We start from the raw sequence: 22,818 nt of genomic DNA, 5'->3' as shown, positions 1-22,818 counted from the left end.
TGGACTCCAGTGTTAAGCTCAGTGCTGACCGTCAGAGCGAGTATGTGAACCAGGAGGTCCTCCTCAGCACGCTGAAGGATTGTCTTGGGTGAACTTCATTTGGGCTTTAAAGCCTTGACTACATGAAAATGCACTTGCTATCGAAGTGGTGTGTTGTTGTTGTTTTTTTAAGATAATGCTCACTATACTTTCAAATCTGTTACGTATTAAGTCCTGTATGAGACCTTTTACTTTCTCTGGGAGAAAAGTAATAAGTACGTTTTCCATCTTGTAAGAGTGAGAACTATATCCCATTGGCCACCAGGACACTCTGAAATTTCCAACTATAATGTCAACTCTCATATCTATTGTAATCACTAAAATCTCTATGAGATTTGATGGCCTATGTACATGTTTTGTTTTATCTTGTTTGTCATGACATTTTAATCCACTTCTGTTTTCCTAGCTCCATTTTCTTTCGTGTCTTACCATTTTGTTGTAGGTATTTCTGGTAAGTTATCTCAAAATCTTAAAGAATGATGTCACATGTAAATAAATAAGCCAAATAAAATATGAGGAACTAATCATAGGGGTACCATTTGTATCACTGACAAAGTGGGAAAATTTGAAAAATAACTAATTGGAGGGTTGTTTGTTTTAAAGGAAATAGAAAATCACCTCGACAAGGACACAGAAGGCTACGATGTGGTGCTGGATGCTATAGACACAATGCAGCGAGTCGCCTGGCACATCAACGACATGAAGCGGAAACATGAGCACGCCGTCCGGTTACAGGTGAGCCCTCGAGATGGAGGTGCTGCGGGTGCGCTGACTTCTCATCATTTGCTAAATCAAATATTAAGGGTGCTCAAGTATTTCCCGCCATTCATGGTCTTCATCGGAGTTCTTCCTGAAGAAAGATCGGGACATCGATAATGCTGATCATTATATTTAAGAGGAAGTCCCATGGTAACTTTTAGATTAATAGTCTGCTTATAGCCCCTTCCATGATCTAAGTGAAAAATTTGAGTCTCCTGAGGCCTTATCTTATGTCCATCACAAAGAAATATTCTAGTTGAAAGCACCTTTCTCTGAGCTGTTAAAGAAGTTTGCAACTTCTATTCCTGTCACTAGTTCATGCAAAGTCCTGAGGTGGTATGTGTGGTATTGGGACAGAGGACTCAGAGCAAGGAGAGCGAAGTCTGGAGCCAGGTACTTTGCAATTTCATTTGGGATGAGACCCACGGCTTTCCTCATTTTTATAAATGAGACAGACGAGCATTTGCTAAGGTTCCTTCCAGCACCAAAATACTGAGCCCTGAACCCCTGAAAACTTTTAATAGATGCTAAGCCAGTGGTCACATCCTGGATACCTCTAAAGATGTCCTATTTTTAAAAAGAAGGTCGTGTGGGTCCAGAGGCAGTCTCAGGCTCTGGGGTATCCCTGGAGTGAGGCATAAAAGCCCAGAGTGGCTCCATGTTCTCAGCCCACCTGAGCCTGACTCAGGAAAATAAAATACATTATTTGGCCCGTAAGTCTGAACAAAATTCTAGGTTTCATCAGTAGGCAGCTAGAGTGTGGTGTGATGCAACTGACTATCAGAAATCAAAGGAAGGCGAGAGGCTAAGCCTCCAGCCCTGACTGGTTTTGGGGGCAGTAGGAAGGCTTAATGCTTCACCATTCAGATGTTTTGTGGACGTAATGTCAGGCATAGCATCTGCTGCATTTCCGAAAATGGCTCAATAGCTGGTTCTTCACACCTTATGAATCTGCTGGGCATTCTGAAGACTCTGCTGCTCAGCCTCTGGCTCAGTCTTACCTCCATTCCTCTCCATTTCCACTTTCCCCCCAAAGACGTCCTGGGTGTCTGCTTAATGAGATGCTGTTTGTGGACATTTTCATCTTTCAAAGTAATAAAATCAGCTTCATTAAGAAAGATTGATATGGGTGTATAATAAATCCCAAATAAACGTCCAATTCATGTTATCAGTTTATATTCAGCAAGTTCCATTCAAAACAAAGAGGTGGAGAAATGTTCATTTTATTGCCCCAAATAAATGGGATGAATACCAGGAAGTTTCTGAGAAGTTGTATGATTTTCCATGGACTTTAGTTTTGCGTTTCTGATATGTGGTATGGTCTTCACTTTCTGGGAGAGGGTTTCCAAGTCAATAGCTCAGAAGGCTTTTGTCCAGAGAATAGGGGGTGAGAGCATCAGGGAGGGATGCCTATCTGAGAAGGTCTCATACCAATGGCCTCTTTATGTAGCTTCTGAAAGACATAACTGCTGCCGCCAGCCATAGGAGGGGTTATCTAGGAATGGAAATAAGTAGTGTCAAGTCATCAACTAACAACTTGCTTCATTTCTGCTAACCCTTCAACGACACCACCCATAAGTGTAGACTCATGTCATGGATCATTACACACCGTTAGACGCCATTCTCAAGGCTCAAGAAATGGGCCACCGTGCCCTCGCTGCCTTGCCTGCCCACCTCCTGTTTAATCACGTGGGACATTGGCCTTCTTTCAGGAGATACAGAGTTTGCTCACTAACTGGAAGGGGCCAGACCTAACCAGCTACGGGGAACTGGTGCTCGAAGGAACCTTCCGCATCCAGCGGGCCAAGAACGAAAGGACCCTCTTCCTCTTTGACAAGCTGCTGCTCATCACGAAGAAGAGAGATGATACGTTTACGTACAAAGCTCACATCCCGGTAGGTCTGCATGTGGGTCACGGGCAAGGACTTGAGTCGCTGTCCCGTTCTCTTCCACGCGTGCTCACCTGTCTCGCTCTCCCGCTCAGTGTGGCAACCTCATGCTCGTGGAAGTGATCCCCAAGGAGCCTCTCAGCTTCAGCGTCTTCCACTACAAGAACCCCAAGCTGCAGCACACCGTCCAGGTAACAGCAGCGCCCCCCCCTCCCTGCCAGGCCCGCTCTGTGCACCCGGAGCGCCCTGCGCCAGGCAGCCTTTCTCCATCCTTTTGGCCACCTGGTGTGTTTTGCATCTTGTCGGAGGGTGAGGGGAGGGTCTGAGTCTGGTGCGTGGTGGCGGCGGGAGTTGTCTGACGGTCCTAATCTCCTTCCGTAGGCCAAGTCGCAGCAGGACAAACGCCTGTGGGTTCTGCACCTGAAGAGACTGATCCTGGAAAATCACGCGGCCAAGATCCCAGCAAAGGTAAGACAACAAGGCCAACAAACAGTGAGACGTAAAGACATTCAGGTCCTGGGGCGGGGGGAGTGGGGAGTGGGGGCAGCCCCAGGGGTGAACTTCCACTGCGAAGTAAAGAAGAGTGAGAGCAGGGATCCACCAGGGACCAGCTAAGCCACCATTTATTCTGAGAGGACTCGCATGTAGGGACACTGTGGCGAGTTTTAGTTTGGTTTTTTAAAATGTTGTTGTTTTCCTTGTGGACATGTAAGAAGAAAAATACAGAAGAGACTATAAGTAAATTTCTAGAGAACGAGTGAAAAATAAAGAGAGCGATGAGAATTAACCAAAGTGCACGGAGCCCCTACAGTGACTAAAGCTGGCTCCGGCTCTGTGGGAAGGCGAGGGAAACCAGACCCAGACCCGGCCACAAAGGGGTCTGCAGACGAGGGAGCTAGCCCTGAATTGTGTAACTGTTTGCTAAACGTGGTGAGTTAATGAAGGTATAAGCCAAGTGTTGTGGGAGGGTAAAGGGTTCCATTACAGTTGAGTGGGGAAGGGAAGTGCCTTTCAGTATCTTGAAGAATGAGGAATATTTTTAATAAGTGAGGGAAATGGAAAAGGAGAACCAAGCCGAGGGAATAGCATACACAAAACAGAGATGCCTAGATGGAGGGGCTGAGTCCCCAGAAGATGGAGTTGGAGGTGAGGCTGGAGAAGTGGAAGGCAGACAACTGGGCGATAAAGGGCTTTGACCCCACACACTAGGAGTCTGGATTGGATTGGTGACGGCTTTGGAAGAAGGTTGGGGCATGGTTTGCCCCATGTTCTGAGAGTGTAACTTCGGGAACAGTGTGGCAATGAGTGGGAGGAGTGAGACTAGAGACAGAAGAGGAATTAACAAGCCCCCACAATAGTCTAGAAAACAGATAAGGGGCACTGCCAGGGAGCCACAGCATATAAGGGGATGCACAAACCCATTGTGAAGGCAGAGAGAATAGGATTCTGCCCACTAAGCATGAGGAGAGGGGGAAATAGAAGTCAAGGGTGACTAAGGAGTTGGGCCAGGAGGATGGTGATGTGAGCTCCAAGATAGACGGTGAACGGGAGGAACGGGTTGGATGGGAGCGAGAGGGCTGAGCACTGATACATGTGCAGGGGCAGGTCAGCTGCAGGTGGCAATTCAGGTCTTGGAAGCTGCAGATCGGCAGGCTCTCTCCACCCAGACAATACTGAAGCCCTGAGAGTTGATAGGAGGGCCCATGATAGGAGGGCCCATCAAAATGTGGAAAGGACGAAGAACCCTTGGGAATCCCAACATCTGAGGGATCTGCAGTGGGTGGGGGATGTAGAGAACATCCAAAGGAGGAGTAGCGATGAGGTAGTAAGAAACCTGGAGGGCAAAGGTGATGTAACAAAGGAAGGAAAGAATCTCAAAAAGAGGGAGCTGAGTAACAGCCTCAGATGCTGCTGAGGTCAAAACAGATTCCAACAGAAAAGTAGAGATCAGCCCTAACCGGTTTGGCTCAGTGGATAGAGCGTCGGCCTGCAGACTGAAAGGTCCCAGGTTCGATTCCGGTCAAGGGCATGTACCTTGGTTGCGGGCACATCCCCAATAGGAGGTGTGTAGGAGGCAGCTGATCAATGTTTCTAACTCTCTATCCCTCTCCCTTCCTCTCTGTAAAAAATTAATAAAATATTTTAAAAAAAAAAAAAAAAGAAAGAAAAGAAAAGTAGAGATCAGATCCGCTCACTAAGAGTCAAAGGCGAGGCTGGAGTGGGCTGAAGAGAAAGGGGAGAAAAAGGAACAGACGAAGTAGGCTTTTCTTTTTTAAAACAGAGTTCAGAAAAGACAAAAGCAGGTAGTTTGAAGAAAGGTGAGATCAAAGCAAGACACTGTTTGTAGGTGAGGAATGCCCTGGACATAAGTAAACGGGGGGAGGGGGGGAAACAGGAGATGGGAAAAATAAGAGGAGGGATGCCTCTCGGAATGTGACCTGGGAGGTGGCAGGGTGGGATCAAAAGCACGGGGCTAGGGGTCAGTTTTGGAAACAGTCAGAAGCATCTTCCCGAGCTGAGCAAGAAGAAAGATGAAAAGGATAGAGAAGCTTTGAGGTGGATTTGAGGGAAGATCAAGGGTTTGATTTCACTGAAGTTGGTGGTAATGTCACTTACTGGGTGAGTGAAGCAAAGATGGGGCTGGTGGCTGAGCGAAAGTGGGAAGGTTCAGAACTCTTGCCCAACACAGTAACCTGGGAAAGGCATCCAAGAGCCGCCAGAAGCTGGCCACCATGAGTCAGTGTGATGAGCTAATTTCAAGTGACTCGGAAACTAGTGTTGAGGTACCAGGGTGCACGTGGGTGCCCCAAGGGTGGGGATTGACGACAGAGAAGATTAACAGGGCAGGAAGGAGGGAGGCTCGTCAGCACCTATGCAGTGATGGAACAGGATTTGCAGGCTGAGCAGACAGTGAAATTCACTGGGAAAATAGACCCGGGTTGAAGGAGCGCTGGTCTTGTAAAGTGAGAGAACTGGTTCAGCAGGGTGACAGGTGGGGAGACGGAAATGTGGAGATAGATGTGTAGTTGAAGAAGGGCCCTTTGGAGGCCTGCCTTGGAGGTAGGGCAGGTCTGGGCGGCCGTAGGTTCTGGGGGCAGCTCCGATTATGTATTGCTGTTCTGGAGTGGAGGAAACGGTTATCAGAGATCACATGGTGAGGAACTAGGGTGAGGGTTATCCACATGGATGGTGAGATGGTCCGTGCTGGGGCGGGGAGGAGTGAAGTGGGGCAGAAAATGGGATGATGATCACAAGGGTAGAACCGGGTGGGGAATAAGTAGAAACGAGATTTCCCAGAAAGGAGAGAGCCTGTTTTGCTCTTTGTGTCGTCTGAAAAGCCTCGGCAGCCCTGCACAGGGGCTGGCAGCAGTGCTTTTGTGCCCAGGAAATGAGTGTGCGGGGGTGTGTGCTCTGAGGCATGCGGCTCCTTTCAGCAGGTGTTGCGAGATGTCAGGTAGCTCATGCGGACAGGTGACTGCATTCTCCTCGTGGGTAGTCATTTGGTTCCTGGCCAGCGCCTTGCAATGAATGTCCTCTGAGCAATGGCAGTGGCTTTGATATGCCCTGCCTATTGTCTACCTGTCCACAGGAAATTCAAACCTACCAAAGGATTCGAGCGGTAATTACAGGCCATTACAAAACAAGGCTAATGCACATACCTGTCCTCTCCCACGCTAGGCGTGTATATTGCAGGCAGTTTTCCCTTTATGTGTTAAAATGGTCACAATACACTTGTACTTTTTTACTCAACTTCCTGATCCTCTTAGAATCTCACTCGGTTTCAGCTACACCTTCTTGAGCACGCACACACTGTGCCAAGTACTTCATACTCTTTACTTCACCCCACACAAAACTCCCTCTGAGAAGGGCCTGTTCGCCCCCTTCCAGAGAAATAAAAACAGGCTCAGAGACTCGACGCAAATTGTCAAGTTGAAGCAGCTACCAGGGGTGGGCAAACTTTTTGACTCGAGGGCCACAATGGGTTCTTCAACTGGACCGGAGGGCCGGAACAAAAGCATGGATGGAGTGTTTGTGTGAACTAATATAAATTCAAAGTAAAGGAGCGGAGGGGAGAGCAAGAGAACCGGATAGAACAGCCGGATCCGGCCCGCAGGCCGTAGTTTGCCCAAGGCTGCTAGTCCATGAACAAGCCCAGAGTCAAACCCATTGGGCTGTCTGGCCCCAAAGAGCAAGTCTTCACCCAGGCATCGTTTCCAAAGGATGGAAATGAAACACACTTATTTAATGTACTTGATCTACGATAGTGTTACAATCATTTTCTATTTTATTTAAGCAGATAGTTCATTTGAACTTTTCCCTTCTTTCCTTGACTATTTCTTAATCTTTCCTTAAAGCTATCAAAATATATTTATTCCTATTAAATCAAAGAAATGCATAATGGGGAATTTTTTAAACATCAAGAAATGCACCACCGATCTAATAATATTAACACAGCTGTTGGAAATTCATTAGTTCCTGCCAACCTCCTTCCAGTCCTTTAGTTCAATGATGGTCCCTGGCTGACTCCTAGTGGACAAAGTGGGAATAACACTTTTTGAAATTAAATGTTGTTGCCGGAGGGATATTCTTGAAGTCAAGTTTATAGATGCCAGAAAAGTCCTTGGAAATAGTCATATTGCCTGTTCGTCTACATGGTGTATAAGCTAACTCTCATCTAGGTGAACTGAGAATGAAGGTGAAGGTAGAAACTTTTGCATTTTACATATTCACATGGGTCTGTAAATGCACTTCACAGAAATTGAACTAACATTTGTGTTTGAAATTAATCCCAAGTAGTAATCTCCAAGTCTGCATGGGTGACAAAAGAGCAGTGTTATAAAAATCCAAACATTTGTTTTCTCAAAGTTATGGTGACTGCATCGAGGCTTCTCTCTTACCCCTTTGGTTAAACAAGATGATTGCCACTTGGTCTAAACATTTTTACTGTGATATCACAGATGGTGGAAGAATACAACAAAATAATTTTTAAATTATTTTTAACGTAAAGTTTGTAGGTTCAGTTACACTACCCTTGAAAAATGAAAATAACTTTAAAGCAAGAAAGGCTACCCAACCTAATTTTTTTTTTCATTTTTGAATCCTCAGGAAAAATTATTCTTGTTAGTGCAGTTGTCATATCTTTTTATATTCCCCTAAACATGAATAACATATGGCAACAATAACCGTTTTTAAAAGCCTTAAGGGAAGGCTGAGGTTGAGCTGGGGGGAAGCATGTGTGGAGGAAGTGAAGGCCAAGGTCATGAGGCCCTTTCCCTGGGGAGGTGGGTAGTAACTAAATTGGGTTGAGTGCCTACCATTTGGTCCTAGTAGTGATTCTGGAAGGTAGGTCAGCTGAGGAAACACATTCAGAGATGTGAGAGCACCCACATATGAGTGCCAGAGTGGGGATCACAGCAGCGTCCTTCAGAGCCCTTCCCCCCACCACAGCTGTTCCGCTCACCCCCCACCCGAAGATTCTAGGGCACACACAAAAGATGGTGGGTGCCAGGGTGCTGTAGGGAGCCAGATGGAAGGAGGAAAGCAGAAAACCTCCAGCAATCTTTTTTGCATTCAACTCGGAGCAGTTGAGTGGTGTGGGAAGGGCCAGTTGGGCAGATCCCGGGCCCTATCCCGGGGGCTTTGGGGTCAGCAGACCTGGGTTGAGTTCAATAGGCCAGGGCTGGGTGGCAGGAGTCTACATTTTATAATACGCTGACCAACAGATACTAACGATGAGCCAGGTTTTGGAAATGTTTGGTGGAATGTTTCCCTTTTTCTTCTCTCACCTCTCCTTCCCCTTCCCTCACTCCCCACCAAACCCCTTTTCCTCTCTCCCTCTCTTTCTCCCTTTCTCCTCCTCCCTCCCTTTGTCTCCCTCCTCCTCCCCCCCCCCCCCCCCACCTCCTTTCTTTCCAGGTGGGGCTGTGGTTTAGCGCTGGTGCCAGTTGTGAGGCATCTACTCCCCACATGGGGGCACTCACCTGTTTGAATCCCAGGAGCTATGTTAATGCCTAAGAGAAATCATGAGTTTCTTTAAAAAGCTTTTAAAAAACCACTTATTCGGGTGGGATAAGACCCATGTTAGGATTGGTAGTTTAAAGGAGAAACCAAAAGAATGTAATTGCAATTATAGCTACATTTTCTTTCTTTCAGGCAAAGCAAGCAATACTAGAAATGGATGCCATTCGTAAGTTTCATTTTCTTAACACAATTTGAAATTTCATTTTTTACTTGTACCTACCACATTTTCTATCTTAAAGTTTATAAAAATGTCAATTGTTAAGTAGCAGCTCTCTGCTAACTGTTCTAACAAATAGTCCATCTCTTCCTGACACATTGATTTGATTCCTCCCGCTTTATCTGTGAGTCACCTGGCGGCTGGCCAGTGGCTAGGTCTCTGTGTCAACTAACAATGTAAGATCTGCTCCCAGGGTCAACTCTTACCCCCACCCCCACCACCAACAATTAAGGTCTCACAGTCCATTTCCCACCTCACCCCATCGACAGAAAATCTATGTTGATTATCTGAAAACATCAAGGTAACTAGATAGTTACTGGTTTTCCTGATAACAGCACACATTTCAAAATTACAACTGCCCCACATATGTGATTGTATTTCTAGGCTTATCCAAGCAGGCGGAGAATAAATATGAGCTCTTTCCTATTTTATCATATCCTTGTTACCTCCCAGGTTAAAAAAAAAAAAAAAAAGAAAAACGATGACTTTAACGACTGGCAACTAGGTCTGACAAACGTTTCCTTAAAACTTCCAAAATAACGCCCTGGCCTGTGTGGCTCAGTTGGTTAGATGTCATCCCAATCCATGTTTCCCTCTCACATCAATGTTTCTCTCTCTCTCTCTCTCCCTCCCTCTCTTTCTAAAAATCAATACAAATATATATTTTTTAAAAACTCAAAATAACTTACTTTTGGGGAATCTTTCCCCAAGTGCAAATGCTAACTCACCCTCCAGCCTGCCACAGTGGCTGCGAGTCCCCATTTCCTGTCCGACAGATTCTGAGGAGCGATCCCCACAGTGCGAGGCTGGGCTCACTGCCCAGTGGTCCCTCAATCCTCACATTTTACTCAGAATCTCAAAGATTTTTTTAAGTAAAAGCGCTCTGAAGAGAAGGCATGGCCAGGGATGGCCAGGTGAGAATTAGGGGGAAAGTGGAAGGCAGATGGGATCTGGAGACGTCAGCTCTTATTACGATGAGTTCATTCAATGAAACGACTTACTTGTTCCCAGGATCTGGGTTAGCTCGTGGGCACCATTAAGATTTTGTGGTGCACAGAGTAGTTTCGAGCACAAATTGGTGCCACACGCCTGTCTGAGGGGCCCAGGACTAAGCCAGAGCAGCCCAGCCCAGGAAAATAACCTTATTTGCCCTACTTTGGACTTGGCTGAGTGTGAACAGAGTAAGCCAGTCCATTGGACCGAATGACCTCATACATATAACTTTACCTCTGACATTGCAGAAGTGCATGTGGTCTTTAGAACTCTCTCGAACTTTAGGTGCTGTTGAAGAGCATTAACCCCAATTTGAAGGCCATGTTTACAGGGCCATCCTTAAATTGTTACCCTCTGATGTCAGCATGACGATGATCATTGAATATGCTGCAGTGATTTAGAGTTAGACCAGATTTCCTTGATCCAAAGTCGGGGTACCCCTTAGATGGGGTAGAAAGACAAACTATGAAATTAAATGATAATCCCTTTTCTGAGGAGAGAATCTAAAGTACTCAACAGATGTTCAAAGGAGCAAAGTCTAGACAAGTATTAAGAGTCAGTGAACTGCCCATTCAGTGTGGCTCAGTGATTGAGCGTTGACCTATGACCCAGGAGGTCATGTTTTGATTCCCGGTCAGAGCACATGCCTGGGTTGTGGGCTCCATCCCCAGTGTGGGGAGTGCAGGGGGCAGCTTATCAATGAGTCTCTCATCATTGATGTTTCCATCTCTCCCTTACTTTCTGAAATCAATATATATATTGAGATACATATTCAACACCAGGTATGGAAGAAGGGACTCTGTCTGAGGGAAGAGAGTAAATGTTGAGCTATCCAAAGCAGGTGGCTCCCGTATTCTGAGCAGTCACCAGGCACCTGGTTCTCACAGTCGCTGCCTTCTCTTTCCAGATTACCCTGGCTTCTGCTACAGCCCCGAGGGACAGGCGAAAACCTGCTCCACTCCCTACCGGCTGAGAAGAAAATCTGGTAATTCAGATGTTTCATCCAAAGTTGATAAGCGTGGAGACTAGCAATGAAAGTCCCTTCCAGTCGGACAGAAAGGCGTATCCGTCCTGGTCTTGGAGCTCTCGGCCAGTTTGAGTGCAGCTGAGGCCGCATTACGATGGGGCTCTCAAGCTTCTGTTCTAAAACCCTTTCCTACTTAACTCGCTGTTTTCACACATATTAACCAAGTAGCTTTGCTTTGCATAGCCTCTTGCCGTAGCAGACAAGTACTAAACCCTATCTACCTGTCATCAGTGAAAAAATTATAGCCTGTAAATGACACATACCTGAGATTATTCAAACTTCAAACTCTTAACACACAGTTGCTGAACCAGACTCCAGGTAGCATTACCTTTGGGAGCCCTCAGATGTTTGTTTGTTTGTTTCATTTGAATCACTATTTATTGAGTACCTACCTAATCTGTGCTAAGGACCAAAATGCCAGAATAAATAATACACATGATTCCTGCTTGCAAGAAGTTCAGAGTCTAGTGGGAGGGTCCGAAAAGGTGACTAAACACCAGGAGAGGGAGAGGGTCACCTCTAGGAAGGAGAGAGGGGGCTTAGAGAGCAGAGGGCCAGTACCCCGATTGAATCTAGGGGCCGAGGAGGAAGGTGGGAGAGAATAGACATGCAGATGCCCCGAGACTGAGACAGAATATCTTAGAGGGGACATTGGTAGTCAGTTGTTCATACTGGCAGGAACGTAGGATGGAGCTGGGGGTGGAGGCTAGGGTGGGGGTGAGGTGGAGATAGGGGTGGGGGTGAGGGTGGGGGTGAGGTGGAGGTGAGGGTGGGGGTGAGGTGGAGATAGGGGTGGAGGTGAGGGTGGAGGTGGAGATGGAGGTGGAGATAGGGGTGGGGGTGAGGGTGGAGGTGGAGGTGGGCAAGGTGAAATGGAGGGAGATGTGGCTGGAGGTCAGAGAGTGGCTTGATCATGAAAGGCGAGTAGGCCCCACAGAGGGTTTGAACTCGATCCTGCAAGCTATGGAAGGGTATCAAGCAATGAGATCTTTGCCTTTGAGAACCGAATTCTGGGTCGACGTGGAAAATGAAGTAGGCAGGGAGACCTGGAAGGAAGCTGTCCCTCTGGACGGGTAAGAGATGCTGAAGGCTGGATTAAGACAGTGGTGACTGGGGTAGAGCATAGTGGGATCCCACAAGATGATGGCTGAAAACAGGAGAAATCAGAATGACGTCCTGGTCAATAACTTGGGAGGGGAACGCCAATGACAACCGAGGTAAACACAGAGCGAGGGGCAGGTATGGGGGAGACCCGTGCGCTGAGGTTGAGACGTGTGGTTTTACTGGGTCTGTGGGAACGCTGGAGGAAAGCCAGACTGGCAGCTGGCATTTGAGGTCTGAGGCTCGGGACGGGGTCCGGGATAAGAACATTAAAACTGAACGTGATCAGCTTTCAGGTGGCAGTTAACGCTAAGGAAATTGCTGTACCAGCTGGTAGGGCAGTGTTCTGTTATGCGACTCCTGATTACACAGCTTAATGTTCACCTTAGTTTTGATGGGGTGAGTGTCTTGCTGCTAAGTATCTCTAAGCAACGGGGATTTTGGCAAATTTGATAGAAAATGTCTAGAGCTGAATTAATTTGCTCAGAAACTAATAATTTACTTTTAAAGGAAAAAAAAACACAAAACTCTTCATTTGGTTTTGCAAGTGATGCCTTATTTTTTCTTCCTCCCAGAACCTTCCTCAAGATCACATAAAGTTTTGAAGACCAGTGGTAAGTCCTGAAACATCTTCCTTTTGCATTCTTGTTGATATCCACTAAGTCAAACCACGCACACACACAAAAAGCACCAGGTGAGAAAAATAAAAGCACCAGACGAATTAGAGATTGATGGGGTTATTTAACTTCTATAAGTAGTAGTGCCCCATTATAAAGTGTAAAGCCAAATGACATCAAATGTTTGCAATATAGATAACAGGCATAAAAAGATTAATATCCCTATTACTAAAAGGAAGCCTGTGTAGCAAAAAGAAGAGACAAAGGACCCTTTTTCAAAAGGCAGACAATATCATTGGGCAATTTCACAGAGGAAACAGAAACTGCCAGTAAAATGTTTAAATGGTCACCCATGTTAGTAATCAGAAAAGTCATACATTCACATTATGCTAAGTGAAATAAGGCAGTCAGAGAAAGATAAATATCACATGATCTCACTCATTTGTGGAATATAATGACCAACATAAACCAATGAACAAAAATAGAACCAGAGACAGAGAAGCATCCAGCAGACTGTCCAAACTATGAGGGAAGGTGCGGGGTAAGGGAGTAAGAGATCAACCAATGGACTTGTATGCATGTATATGAGCATAACCAATGGACACAGACAGTATGCATGTATATGAGCATAACCAATGGAGACAGACAGTATGCATGTATATGAGCATAACCAATGGATACAGACAGTATGCATGTATATGAGCATAACCAATGGACACAGACAGTATGCATGTATATGAGCATAACCAATGGACACAGACAGTATGCATGTATATGAGCATAACCAATGGACACAGACAGTTTTTATGATGGCGAGGCAGTACAGTCAGAAGGGCATGTGTTGGGGGGTGGGAGTGGCCATGGGGGAAAAAGGAAACTCTGTAATACTTTAACCAATAATTTTTTAAATTTAAAAAAATAAAGAATAAAAAATAAATGGGAAAAATATCCTCTGGTGAGGATTAATAATAATAAAAAAGAATAATTTGAAGTTGAAAAAAATCATACATTTAAGGGAGATAGATAAAGTGGGAAAAGCCGTGAGCTTGACCTAAAGATAGAGAAAAACAAGCACTTTGAAACTATTGGTGTGTAAGGTTTTTAGAGCAAAGTTTGTTACAATCCATTGAATGTGCGTTACGGGGAATATTGTGCAGCCGTCGGAAAGAAGGAAGTATGTGTCCATGGACTGACAAGAGTGTCCACGTATATTTAGCAGGAAATGCAGTGTTGCATATTGTACCTTTATTTGAAAAGCAAAAACTGTGCTTTGTGGTGGGATGGGAGCAGCGGGCAGGAACTGGAAAGATGAACATCAAACTATTACGTTTGGTTACCTCTGCTGGCTGGGGTTTGTGGAGCGGGTTCAATCACTTTTTACTTTATATGCTTCCGTAATTAAACAACTTGTAAGGATGAGATGCACATAATCAAGGTATCCATAAGAGGATCTCTATGAGGATCCGTAAACCCATCCCCAGAATTCCAGGTGCACACTCCTCAGCACAGCGCCACGGTGACCCTGTTGAGAGATGCTCTATCTTTCCGCTGTAACCAGTAAACTGTTTTAAAATTAACAGAAGCATAGTCCTATGTTTAAGTGGTTTCCGGGGCTTAGGCCATTGGATCTTTTTTCAGGTAACACATATTGGAGGGGCTTGGGGGGGGGCGGCTTTTGAATTTATTATCGTGAATTCGTCCATTGCTCTCAGGGATTAAGGAGGACACTTACCACTCAGATGTATGTAGTTGTTTTATCTATAGTCCAGGGCATATCACCAAGATAACTGGGAGGTGTTTTTTGAAAATTAGGTCTAAAAGGCCCAGAAGCTTCTCGGTCTTTAATTATGAACAGTAAGTTTAAAAGTCCTATAAAATAGGAGTGCTTACCTATATGGGAGATACATTTTTAATCCACAAACTTAAAAAAACAACACTTTATTTATTTACTTATTTATTTTTATTTTTATTTTTTTCAGAAACAGCACAAGACATCCAAAAGGTAAGCACCCTTACGTTTCTTGTTCTGCAGTGTGTACTTCCGGCACTTTTTATAGGTGCTCCTGTACCTCACCCCAGCCTGTGCTCCAAGCGTAAGCAATTATCTTACATTTTGAAATGGGTTTAAGTGAGGACTCGTCCTGATAGCGGCCTCCCTCTCAGAACTAGGGCATTTTTTTTTAGACTTAATTTTGTAATAGAAAAATAATATTCAGAATGAAATTTTATTCTTGCCCTTCTTACTTTTCTCTTCCCTTCCCTCCCTGAGACACAGACAAACAGGCATATTGACAGGTAGATATTCCAAGGCACTGTGTATCCCAGTTTCATTGACTAGTGATGAAAGATTCTTGCTAATTTGATTTCCAATAGATCACTACAGTGTTTGGATCAGAAAACATGTCCCTGGTACTAATTAGTTTGAACCAGTCTTCACCCTTTCAAATGAACTCTTTGAAGCTGATGTTTATACCTGCAGAGGCCTCAGAGGGCAGTCCACGCCCAGTCTGCACAATCCAGCTCCAGCAAGAACGGTTCCAAGTTATAAAGGACCCCATTGTGTTCTCTGATTAGACATCATGAATGTCACATGTAGTTTACTTCCTCCTAGGCATTGAGATATTACTTAATTAAATGTATTTTGAAAGAAAGTAAAAATCTCATTAGCTCAACAGTGGATTAAATGACATTCCTGCAACCAGGTCTTTGGCTAGAACCCGTAAACCAAGGCAGAACTGGTCAGGTTCAGGGCAGAATTCAGCAGGTCATTGAATTCTTGTAAGCCTAGATTTCCTTCCTGTGAAACTGGTACAATCATAGCTAATTCACGGAGTGCCTGTGAACATTAAGCTTGGAGGGCGTCTGCAAATGGCCTAGCAGGCCCTAGCTTATTTCCAAGTAAATACCAGTTACTGGCCTTTTTGCCCTTTTGCAAAAATTTGAAGTACTTTTCTCTTTTTTTAAAAAAATATACATTTTTATTGATTTCAGAGCGGAAGGGAGAGGGAGAGAGAGATAGAAACATCAATGATGAGAGAGAATTATTGATCAGCTGCCTCCTGCACACCCCCCAGGGGAACTGAGCCCACATCCCGGGCATGTGCCTTTGACCAGAACCCGGGACCCTTTAGTCCACAGGCTGACACTCTATCCACTAAGCCAGGCGTCCTCAAACTACGGCCCGCGGGCCACATGTGGCCCTCCGAGGACATTTATCCGGCCCGCCGGGTGCCGCTGCCTGTCCTGCTTAGCAGCCGACTCATCCCGGGCCCGCAGTGCGCATAGGAATTTGTTCATAGTGGGTTTTTTTTAACTATAGTCCGGCCCTCCAACGGTCTGAGGGACAGTGAACTGGCCCCCTGTTTAAAAAGTTTGAGGACCCCTCAACCGGCTAGGGCTGAAGTGCTTTTCAACTCAGTGAAAGTCATCAGTGTTCACTGATCATTTTCTTTGTGAATTTTACTACCTAGTAGTGGGATAGGCAATGTGTAGACAGGAGAATGCCACCAGTCATGCATCCCTGGTGCTGCGATCCCATCAGTGTTTCTACCCCTCAGGTTTCCAGAGGAGAAGGCTCTCCCCAGCGGAGGTCGGCAGGGCCGTCGCCCGCGCAGAGGAACAGCCAGCCCAGCGGCTCGGCCATTCTCAGCGTGCTCCGCGGGGGCGGGGCCGTCAGAAACATCTGGACGGACCACCAGATCAGGCAAGCCTTGTTTCCCAGCCGCCGGTCCCAGGAGAACGAGGAGGAGGACGACGATTACCAGATGTTCGTGCCGTCCTTTTCCTCCTCAGACCTGAACTCCAGCCGACTGTGCGAAGACAGCGCTTCCAGTCGCCCTTGCAGTTGGCACCTGGGACAGATGGAGTCCACAGAGACCGCCGGCTCCGGCCACAGGGTGGTCCGGCGGGCTAGCAGTGCTGGCGAGAGCAACACGTGCCCGCCGGAAATAAGAATCAGGGACAGCGACGGCTCTCAGTACAGTCCCCAAAGGGAACTGCAGAGTGACCCTAAGGCGGAAGGGCAGGACGGAATGACACCCTTCGGGTCATCTATAGAGTTGACTCTGGATGACATAGACCACGTCTATGATAACATAAGTTATGAGGACTTAAAACTCATGGTTGCCCAACGGGAAGAAGCTGAATCCACTCCCCCCAAATCAGCCAGGGACTCTGTTCGACCCAAGAGCACCCCGGAGCTAGCCTTCTCCAAGGGGCACGCTGGCCCCGAGAAGAGCCCTCTGCACACGAAGAGAGGGGGGCCTCGGCCAGGTCGGGAGGCGTCGAACCAGAGCGTACATGAACTTGAGGTGGTGGAGGAGAACATCTACGACACCATCCGGCTCCCAGACCCGCCCTCGCTGGACCTGAGATGCAGCAGCCTCACGCGTCCCAAGAGGAGCACCTTCCTGGGCCTGGAGGCCGACTTCGCGTGCTGCGACAGCCTGAGGCCCTTCGTGTCCCAGGACAGCCTCCAGCTCAGCGAGGACGAGGCGCCCTACCACCCAGGCCCCTCGGACAACCACTACTTGAGTTTGCTGTATAACTCCTTCGGCTGTAACTTGTCCCTGGCGGAGAAGTCTATATCGGATAAACTGTCGGAAGAAGTCGACGAAATCTGGAATGACCTGGAGAATTACATCAAGAAAAATGAAGTCAAGGCCAGAGACCGGCTCCTCGCAGCATTTCCCGTCAGCAAAGACGATGTGCCGGACCGCCTGCACTCGGAGAGCGCCCCCGAGCTGAGCCAGGACGCGGCCCGGGCCCTGTCCACCCTCTCGCTCCCCGAGAGCCGCGCGCTCCTCACGCTGCAGGACAGGCCGGGCAGGGCCAGCCGGGCCAGCTGCCCGCTGGGGGAGGACCTCCTGTCTAAGGAAGGCTCCTTTCTCAGTCTCAACCGGCTCTCTCTGGCCAGCGAAGGGCCTCCCCTGGAAAATCCCTATGACTTGGCCAACAGCAGTCTGTCCCAGGTGGACCTGGACAGCCCGGACCCTGGGGTGGACGCCACAGATAAGACCAAGAGCCGGGTTTTTATGATGGCGAGGCAGTACAGTCAGAAGATCAAGAAGGCAAATCAGCTTTTAAAAGTGAAAAGCCCAGAGGTGGAACAGCCACCGGCCAGCCAACCGCATAAAGCTGTGCCCAAGGACCTGGCTGCCATCCTAGAAGACAAGAAGCAAGGAGGGCCCGCCATCGGTATGTTCCTTCTCTGCTTCCTTCCTCCTTGACAGTAAGACGGGAGAGCAGCTGTCAGGTTCCGAATGTCCGTAAGACCGTGAGAACATTGCCACTCAGACGTACATCCTCTCAGAGTGAGACTGTGACCTACTAAAGTGGGCTGTCCAAAACCAATTTTCCTCCCACCTTCCTAAGTTCTGGCTGGGCTAATAATCAGATTGACTTGAAACCTAATAACAGGGGGGGATGTCCAAAATGTATTAGAGATGTGCATGCAGGGGGGCCCTACGAATATGAGACTCAAGGACACATTGGGCAGTTGAGGCTTCTATGTCATTCTGGAGCTAGAGACAAGGGAGGTGTGGTTTGGAATTTCAAAGGACAGGAAGGCAATTTCATGGAGAAAAGCAATGTTTGGAAAATAAAGGTTTGGGGGACCATCTTTAGTAATGGGACACAGAGGACTTGAAGCACAGGGGCCTTGCTAGGTTCCTCCCTGTCTGTCACTCGTTTTTATTAAACTATAGAATGACGGCTCCCTTCCTGAAGCAGGGCCTCGATCTAAATTCCTTTTAGGAAATGAGGGGAAGATCAAAGGTTTTTTCTGAGTGTTTCTTTTCTTAAAAATAACCAACTTAAAAGAATCAATATCCCAAAAGGCCTGTTTTGGGGTAGCCAACTCTGCTCCCCTTCACCCAAAACAAAGCAGACCCTTTCCCACGTCGCCCACTCATGCGTGATTGGGTCTCACGTATGTAACATTTGTGTATGTAACATTGTCACTACATATTTGCTGCTGTAAGAAGTTTTCTCTAACATAATCTGAACCGTGGATTACAGTGATTGGTTTAAACCTGTGGCATCAAGAGCTTTTCCCCATACATCAGTGTGTCAGGAGGAGTAGCTCACGCGAGCTTTGAAGGTTTGGAAGCGTAAGGAATAGGATTGCTCTTTGCTCCAGAATCCCTACAAAACCGCCTACTTGTCCTAACAGACAAAAAGGAATCCTTTCTGCATTTTAAAGCTGTTCACCCTATGACTCAGTTTTCTCCTCACGTATTTCAGATCACTAGTTGATTTTTTTACATAGCTGCTATAATGCACTGAAGAGTGTTTCACTTGGTATTCTAACACATGCTTCCAAAAAGCTTAATTCTTTCAGTCAAGCCTCCTGTGTGGGGCAGAACTACACCAGGATCTCGGGGATGGTATTGGTACGTTAGGGCTCAAGGAACAAGATGTCCAGGGCTTGACTTCTTTCTCTGTTACAAAGAAGTGCATGCCTCCTGGCTAGAGAGGACAAAACGTACCGCTGGTCGTGGTGGTGGAGTGTAGGTGGGAATAAAGCACACAAATGTCATGAAAAGACATCCCCCAGCCCAGGGCACTGGCTCTCACCTGAGGACCTTCTCACCTCCAGATCTAGAGGAATTTCTGGGGTTAGGCTCAAGAATTAGCTTTTTTAAAAAAAATATGTTTTTATTGGTTTCAGAGAAAGGGAGAGGGAGAGGGAGAGAGAAACATCAATGGGAGAGCGGAACATCAATTGGCTGCCTTCTGCACGCCCCCTAGTGGGGATTGAGACCCACAATCCAGTAATGTGCCCTGACCGGGAATGGACCCACTGGACTTCCTGGGGTGCGGGACAAAGCTCAAACCAACTGAGCCCCACCGGCTGGGCAGGAATTAGCATTTTAAATCAGTGTGGCCTTTCAATCATATTTTAAGAATCCCTGCCCTGGATTTTCTGACAAAGGACCACTCCTCAGTATCAAATGAGAGGAGATGGTTCTCCAATTAAAAGTAAATGCCAGATGGCTCAGCATCAGGGACGTTCAGATACTTAGCTTAATGACAGCAAGACTCCTCTGCCAGGATTCTGCCACTCACTCTCCTCCTTTCTTTGGGATTGGTTACATTATCTCCATGGAAACCAGAGGATAAGAAGGGGTTGTCCAAGTCCTAAATGAATCTACGAGTTACATGACAAGAATCTATAGGGATTTATTTTTTCAGTTTGAGAATTGTCTAAAGCTCTACTCTTTTCCTAAAGCTAATCATACAGTAAAATTTCTTAACAGATAGGGAAGTTAAGCCCTGGAATTGCTACCTGAAGAATTTTACAGACTCTCTTTGAGATATTTTCTTTTTAAATAAAGGTTAAAATGCGAGAGAAACTAGATCTCATATTTTTTCTCTTTGCAATAATATGGTTGAATTAATCCATGTCCCCTTGGCAATGCTGGATTGCTACTCTGGTCTGTTGTTACTCATAGAAAATGTGTCTGAGTTCCAGCTGTAGACGGGCTATGTGGGGGCATAGACCGCACTGGAAACAGTATGGAATTGGCAGTGCAGCCACCGACTGAATCTGGGCCAGCGATCCTCAGGATGAGAGAAAATATACTACTAAAGTTTCTGGTGAGGATGGCTTATGCCAGCAGACCGTCGTTTAAGAAGTGGTACCCCCTCTCCCCCGCCCACAGCCAGGTTGTGTTGCACACAGACCATCCATTACAATGCAAAACTCTAACTTGGATGGAAGCACATCCTTCAGTGCTGAGGCTAGGGCTCCGCGCTACCTTGAATCGCCCTCTTTGCTCCCCTTCTTTTAAGTATGCGTACACTTCCCTTTGTGGTTTTCTTTTGCTTCTCACTTTTGGTTTGCTCTCCTTTTGGTTTCGCCTCCTGGTGTGTGTTGGGACCCCACAGGATCTTTTCTCAGCTTTATGTCTGGGAAGTCTCTTGACAGGGTGGGCTACGATCACGTTCCCCCCAACAAAGAGGAGACGCTCTCTCCCAGGCATCTGCTGAGAGTGGAGTTGTCCCCAGGGCCTTCCACCTCTCGGACCGGAGGATCTTCCATCTGGGTGGATCGAGACCACTCCTGTGCCCATTAGGCTTTCAACCAGTTGACGTGATGACTCCTTTTCTCTCTCTCGTTTATCTGGGCACAGGACGTTGTCATCGAATGGACCGATTCTCCAGACTTCTTCGTGTGGGCCTTGCCACTTTGCCAGGAGCTTGCTCTCGGTGTTGTCCGGAAGGAGGAGCACCCTATTCACCTGCCGACACTCTCGAGCACCTTTATTGAACTCTCTAGCCGGGGTCTACAGGCCCCGGGTCAGATTTCCGCCTAGAAATCACCCAACCAGGTCTAGTTGCTCCTACCTTTTAGAGCCTGATGTAGCTTGCTGGCCGTCTGTTTCGGTCAGGCGACCCTCCTGATAGTCCTTGAGACCAATGAGGCCTTGGGGTTCTCTTTCTTTGTGTGTGATGTTTTACACGGGAGAAAACTCCATACAGGCGTGAGGAATTTTCCTCCTTGTGCAAAGTAGGGAAGGCAAAATGATATTTTATGCTGTGGTCTACATCTCAAGCAACATCGGAAACACTGATTTCAATCCTCTGTCTTAAAAACAGTATATTTTATGCTTCTCTCAGGAAGCATCCCTTCAAATATTTATCTGGTACCATAAGAACTCCACCTTTTAAACTTTCACAAAAGAGAAATAAACCAGAGACTGCCTTGGGGTTGTCACATAATGATGATGTGCATGTTCTATAAAGACTGCTAATGCCAGAACTAAGGATGCAGGGGACTTGGGTCCAGCTGCCTAATACTCAGCCTTGTAGGCTGCAGTGTGATCTGGTCTGGCTATTTCCCACACATCTGGCTGAGGGAATCTAATGAGAGCCGTGGCTCTGGAAGCTTGTCTGTTCACATTGGCATCAAGCAAATTATAGACTCACTTACAAGGTCAACCTGAGACCCCCCCAAAAAACCCCAAAACATAGACACAGTATATTGTTTACTTGTGAGATACTTCTGATTCCAAATTTATACTAGTAAATGACCAACTTCTTTATTATCCAAAGATAAACGGTATGCATTACGAATTACCTCTAGAGGTATATTAATCAAAGGTTATCTTCCTGTTTCCCCTTTTCCTGCTATGCCTGGTTTCTAGGCTGCCTTTCCACTCTCAGTGGCATGGTCTTCAGGAACGCACATCCATTTTCAACACCGTGCTTCGAATAAAAGGGGGCAGTCCAGAAATTATCTGAGTAATGAAGTAGTTCTTGAGACCAGTTTCTATCTCGAACTGTGCTTGGTACTCTGTAGGGATTATTCTCCAAGGTTAAAGCTCACGGACAAGCTGGAATAATAAACTAACCCTTATAAAACAAGTAGGAACCCAAGAGAGTGTGTGTGCATGCAGCCATATACATGCATGTGTGCATAACCAATTGTCAAGTGTTGGTTGCACACTAATTACATACAGGGGCATGCCGGAGTGTTTCTCAGCATCTAGAAGGGTTTAGGAATCTGGAGAAGGGCTGCGAGTAAATTAATAAAGAGACTAGAAATATAAATTTGGAATACATGGGGGAGCCAGAGGAGACTTAGCTATAGCAACCAAGTTCCCCAAGTCTCTGGACCCCTAGCTTTTTATTAACACAAATTGCCCTAAGGCAAAGCAGATATACATCTCAAAGGCAATGTTTGGTATACAGTAGGCCTGGTCAGGTTGGAGGAACTGCCTTCGGCTGTTTCAGTAGCAGGCAATAATATATGCAAATCTTTAGGTTTGGGGAAATGCTTTCAGCCATTCCAGCAGGCAATAATATGATTCAGCCCTGCTGAATATGGAAGCCCATCTACCTTTAGAGGACTTCCTGCATTTATTATGCCTGCTGGAATTAGCTTCTGGCAGGGGCACACTAAGTATGTGAGACTTAACAGAAGGGAAATCAGTTAGACAAAGATTCACGGAAAGGTTAGGGTTTATGGAGGGTTTTGAGAAGTAAACAGGACTTGATTAAGCAAAAGAAGAGTGTGATAAGGAAGAAAAGCACAAGAAATACTGTGGATATTTTGGATGATACATGGTTTCAGATGATCTGGGCCACCATGTTCTAAAGTCAAGAGTTAATTGTTCTTGTAAGACTTTAGGGTTACATTTGGATGCTAGA

At 46.4% G+C, this 22,818-nt stretch overlaps 1 protein-coding gene across 4 annotated transcripts in view; it reads left to right on the top strand.

Moving 5' to 3' along the window:
• PLEKHG1 (pleckstrin homology and RhoGEF domain containing G1) overlaps nt 1–22,818 on the top strand; it is a 201,611-nt gene that overhangs the window by 174,814 nt on the left and 3,979 nt on the right. For all 4 annotated transcript variants that reach the window (XM_080665864.1, XM_080665865.1, XM_080665863.1 and 1 more), the window contains 9 exons: nt 643–774; nt 2,511–2,693; nt 2,783–2,878; nt 3,069–3,155; nt 8,841–8,874; nt 10,826–10,903; nt 12,622–12,660; nt 14,643–14,665; nt 16,221–17,859. In XM_080665864.1, the coding sequence (XP_080521990.1) occupies nt 643–774; nt 2,511–2,693; nt 2,783–2,878; nt 3,069–3,155; nt 8,841–8,874; nt 10,826–10,903; nt 12,622–12,660; nt 14,643–14,665; nt 16,221–17,859 (2,311 nt within the window). The remainder of the gene's footprint in view (nt 1–642; nt 775–2,510; nt 2,694–2,782; nt 2,879–3,068; nt 3,156–8,840; nt 8,875–10,825; nt 10,904–12,621; nt 12,661–14,642; nt 14,666–16,220; nt 17,860–22,818) is intronic.

This window comes from Plecotus auritus, assembly GCF_963455305.1.
Source record: "Plecotus auritus genome assembly, chromosome: 4".
In the NCBI taxonomy this organism is placed as follows: Eukaryota; Metazoa; Chordata; class Mammalia; order Chiroptera; family Vespertilionidae; genus Plecotus; species Plecotus auritus.
This window is presented reverse-complemented; position numbering and strand designations above follow the sequence as displayed.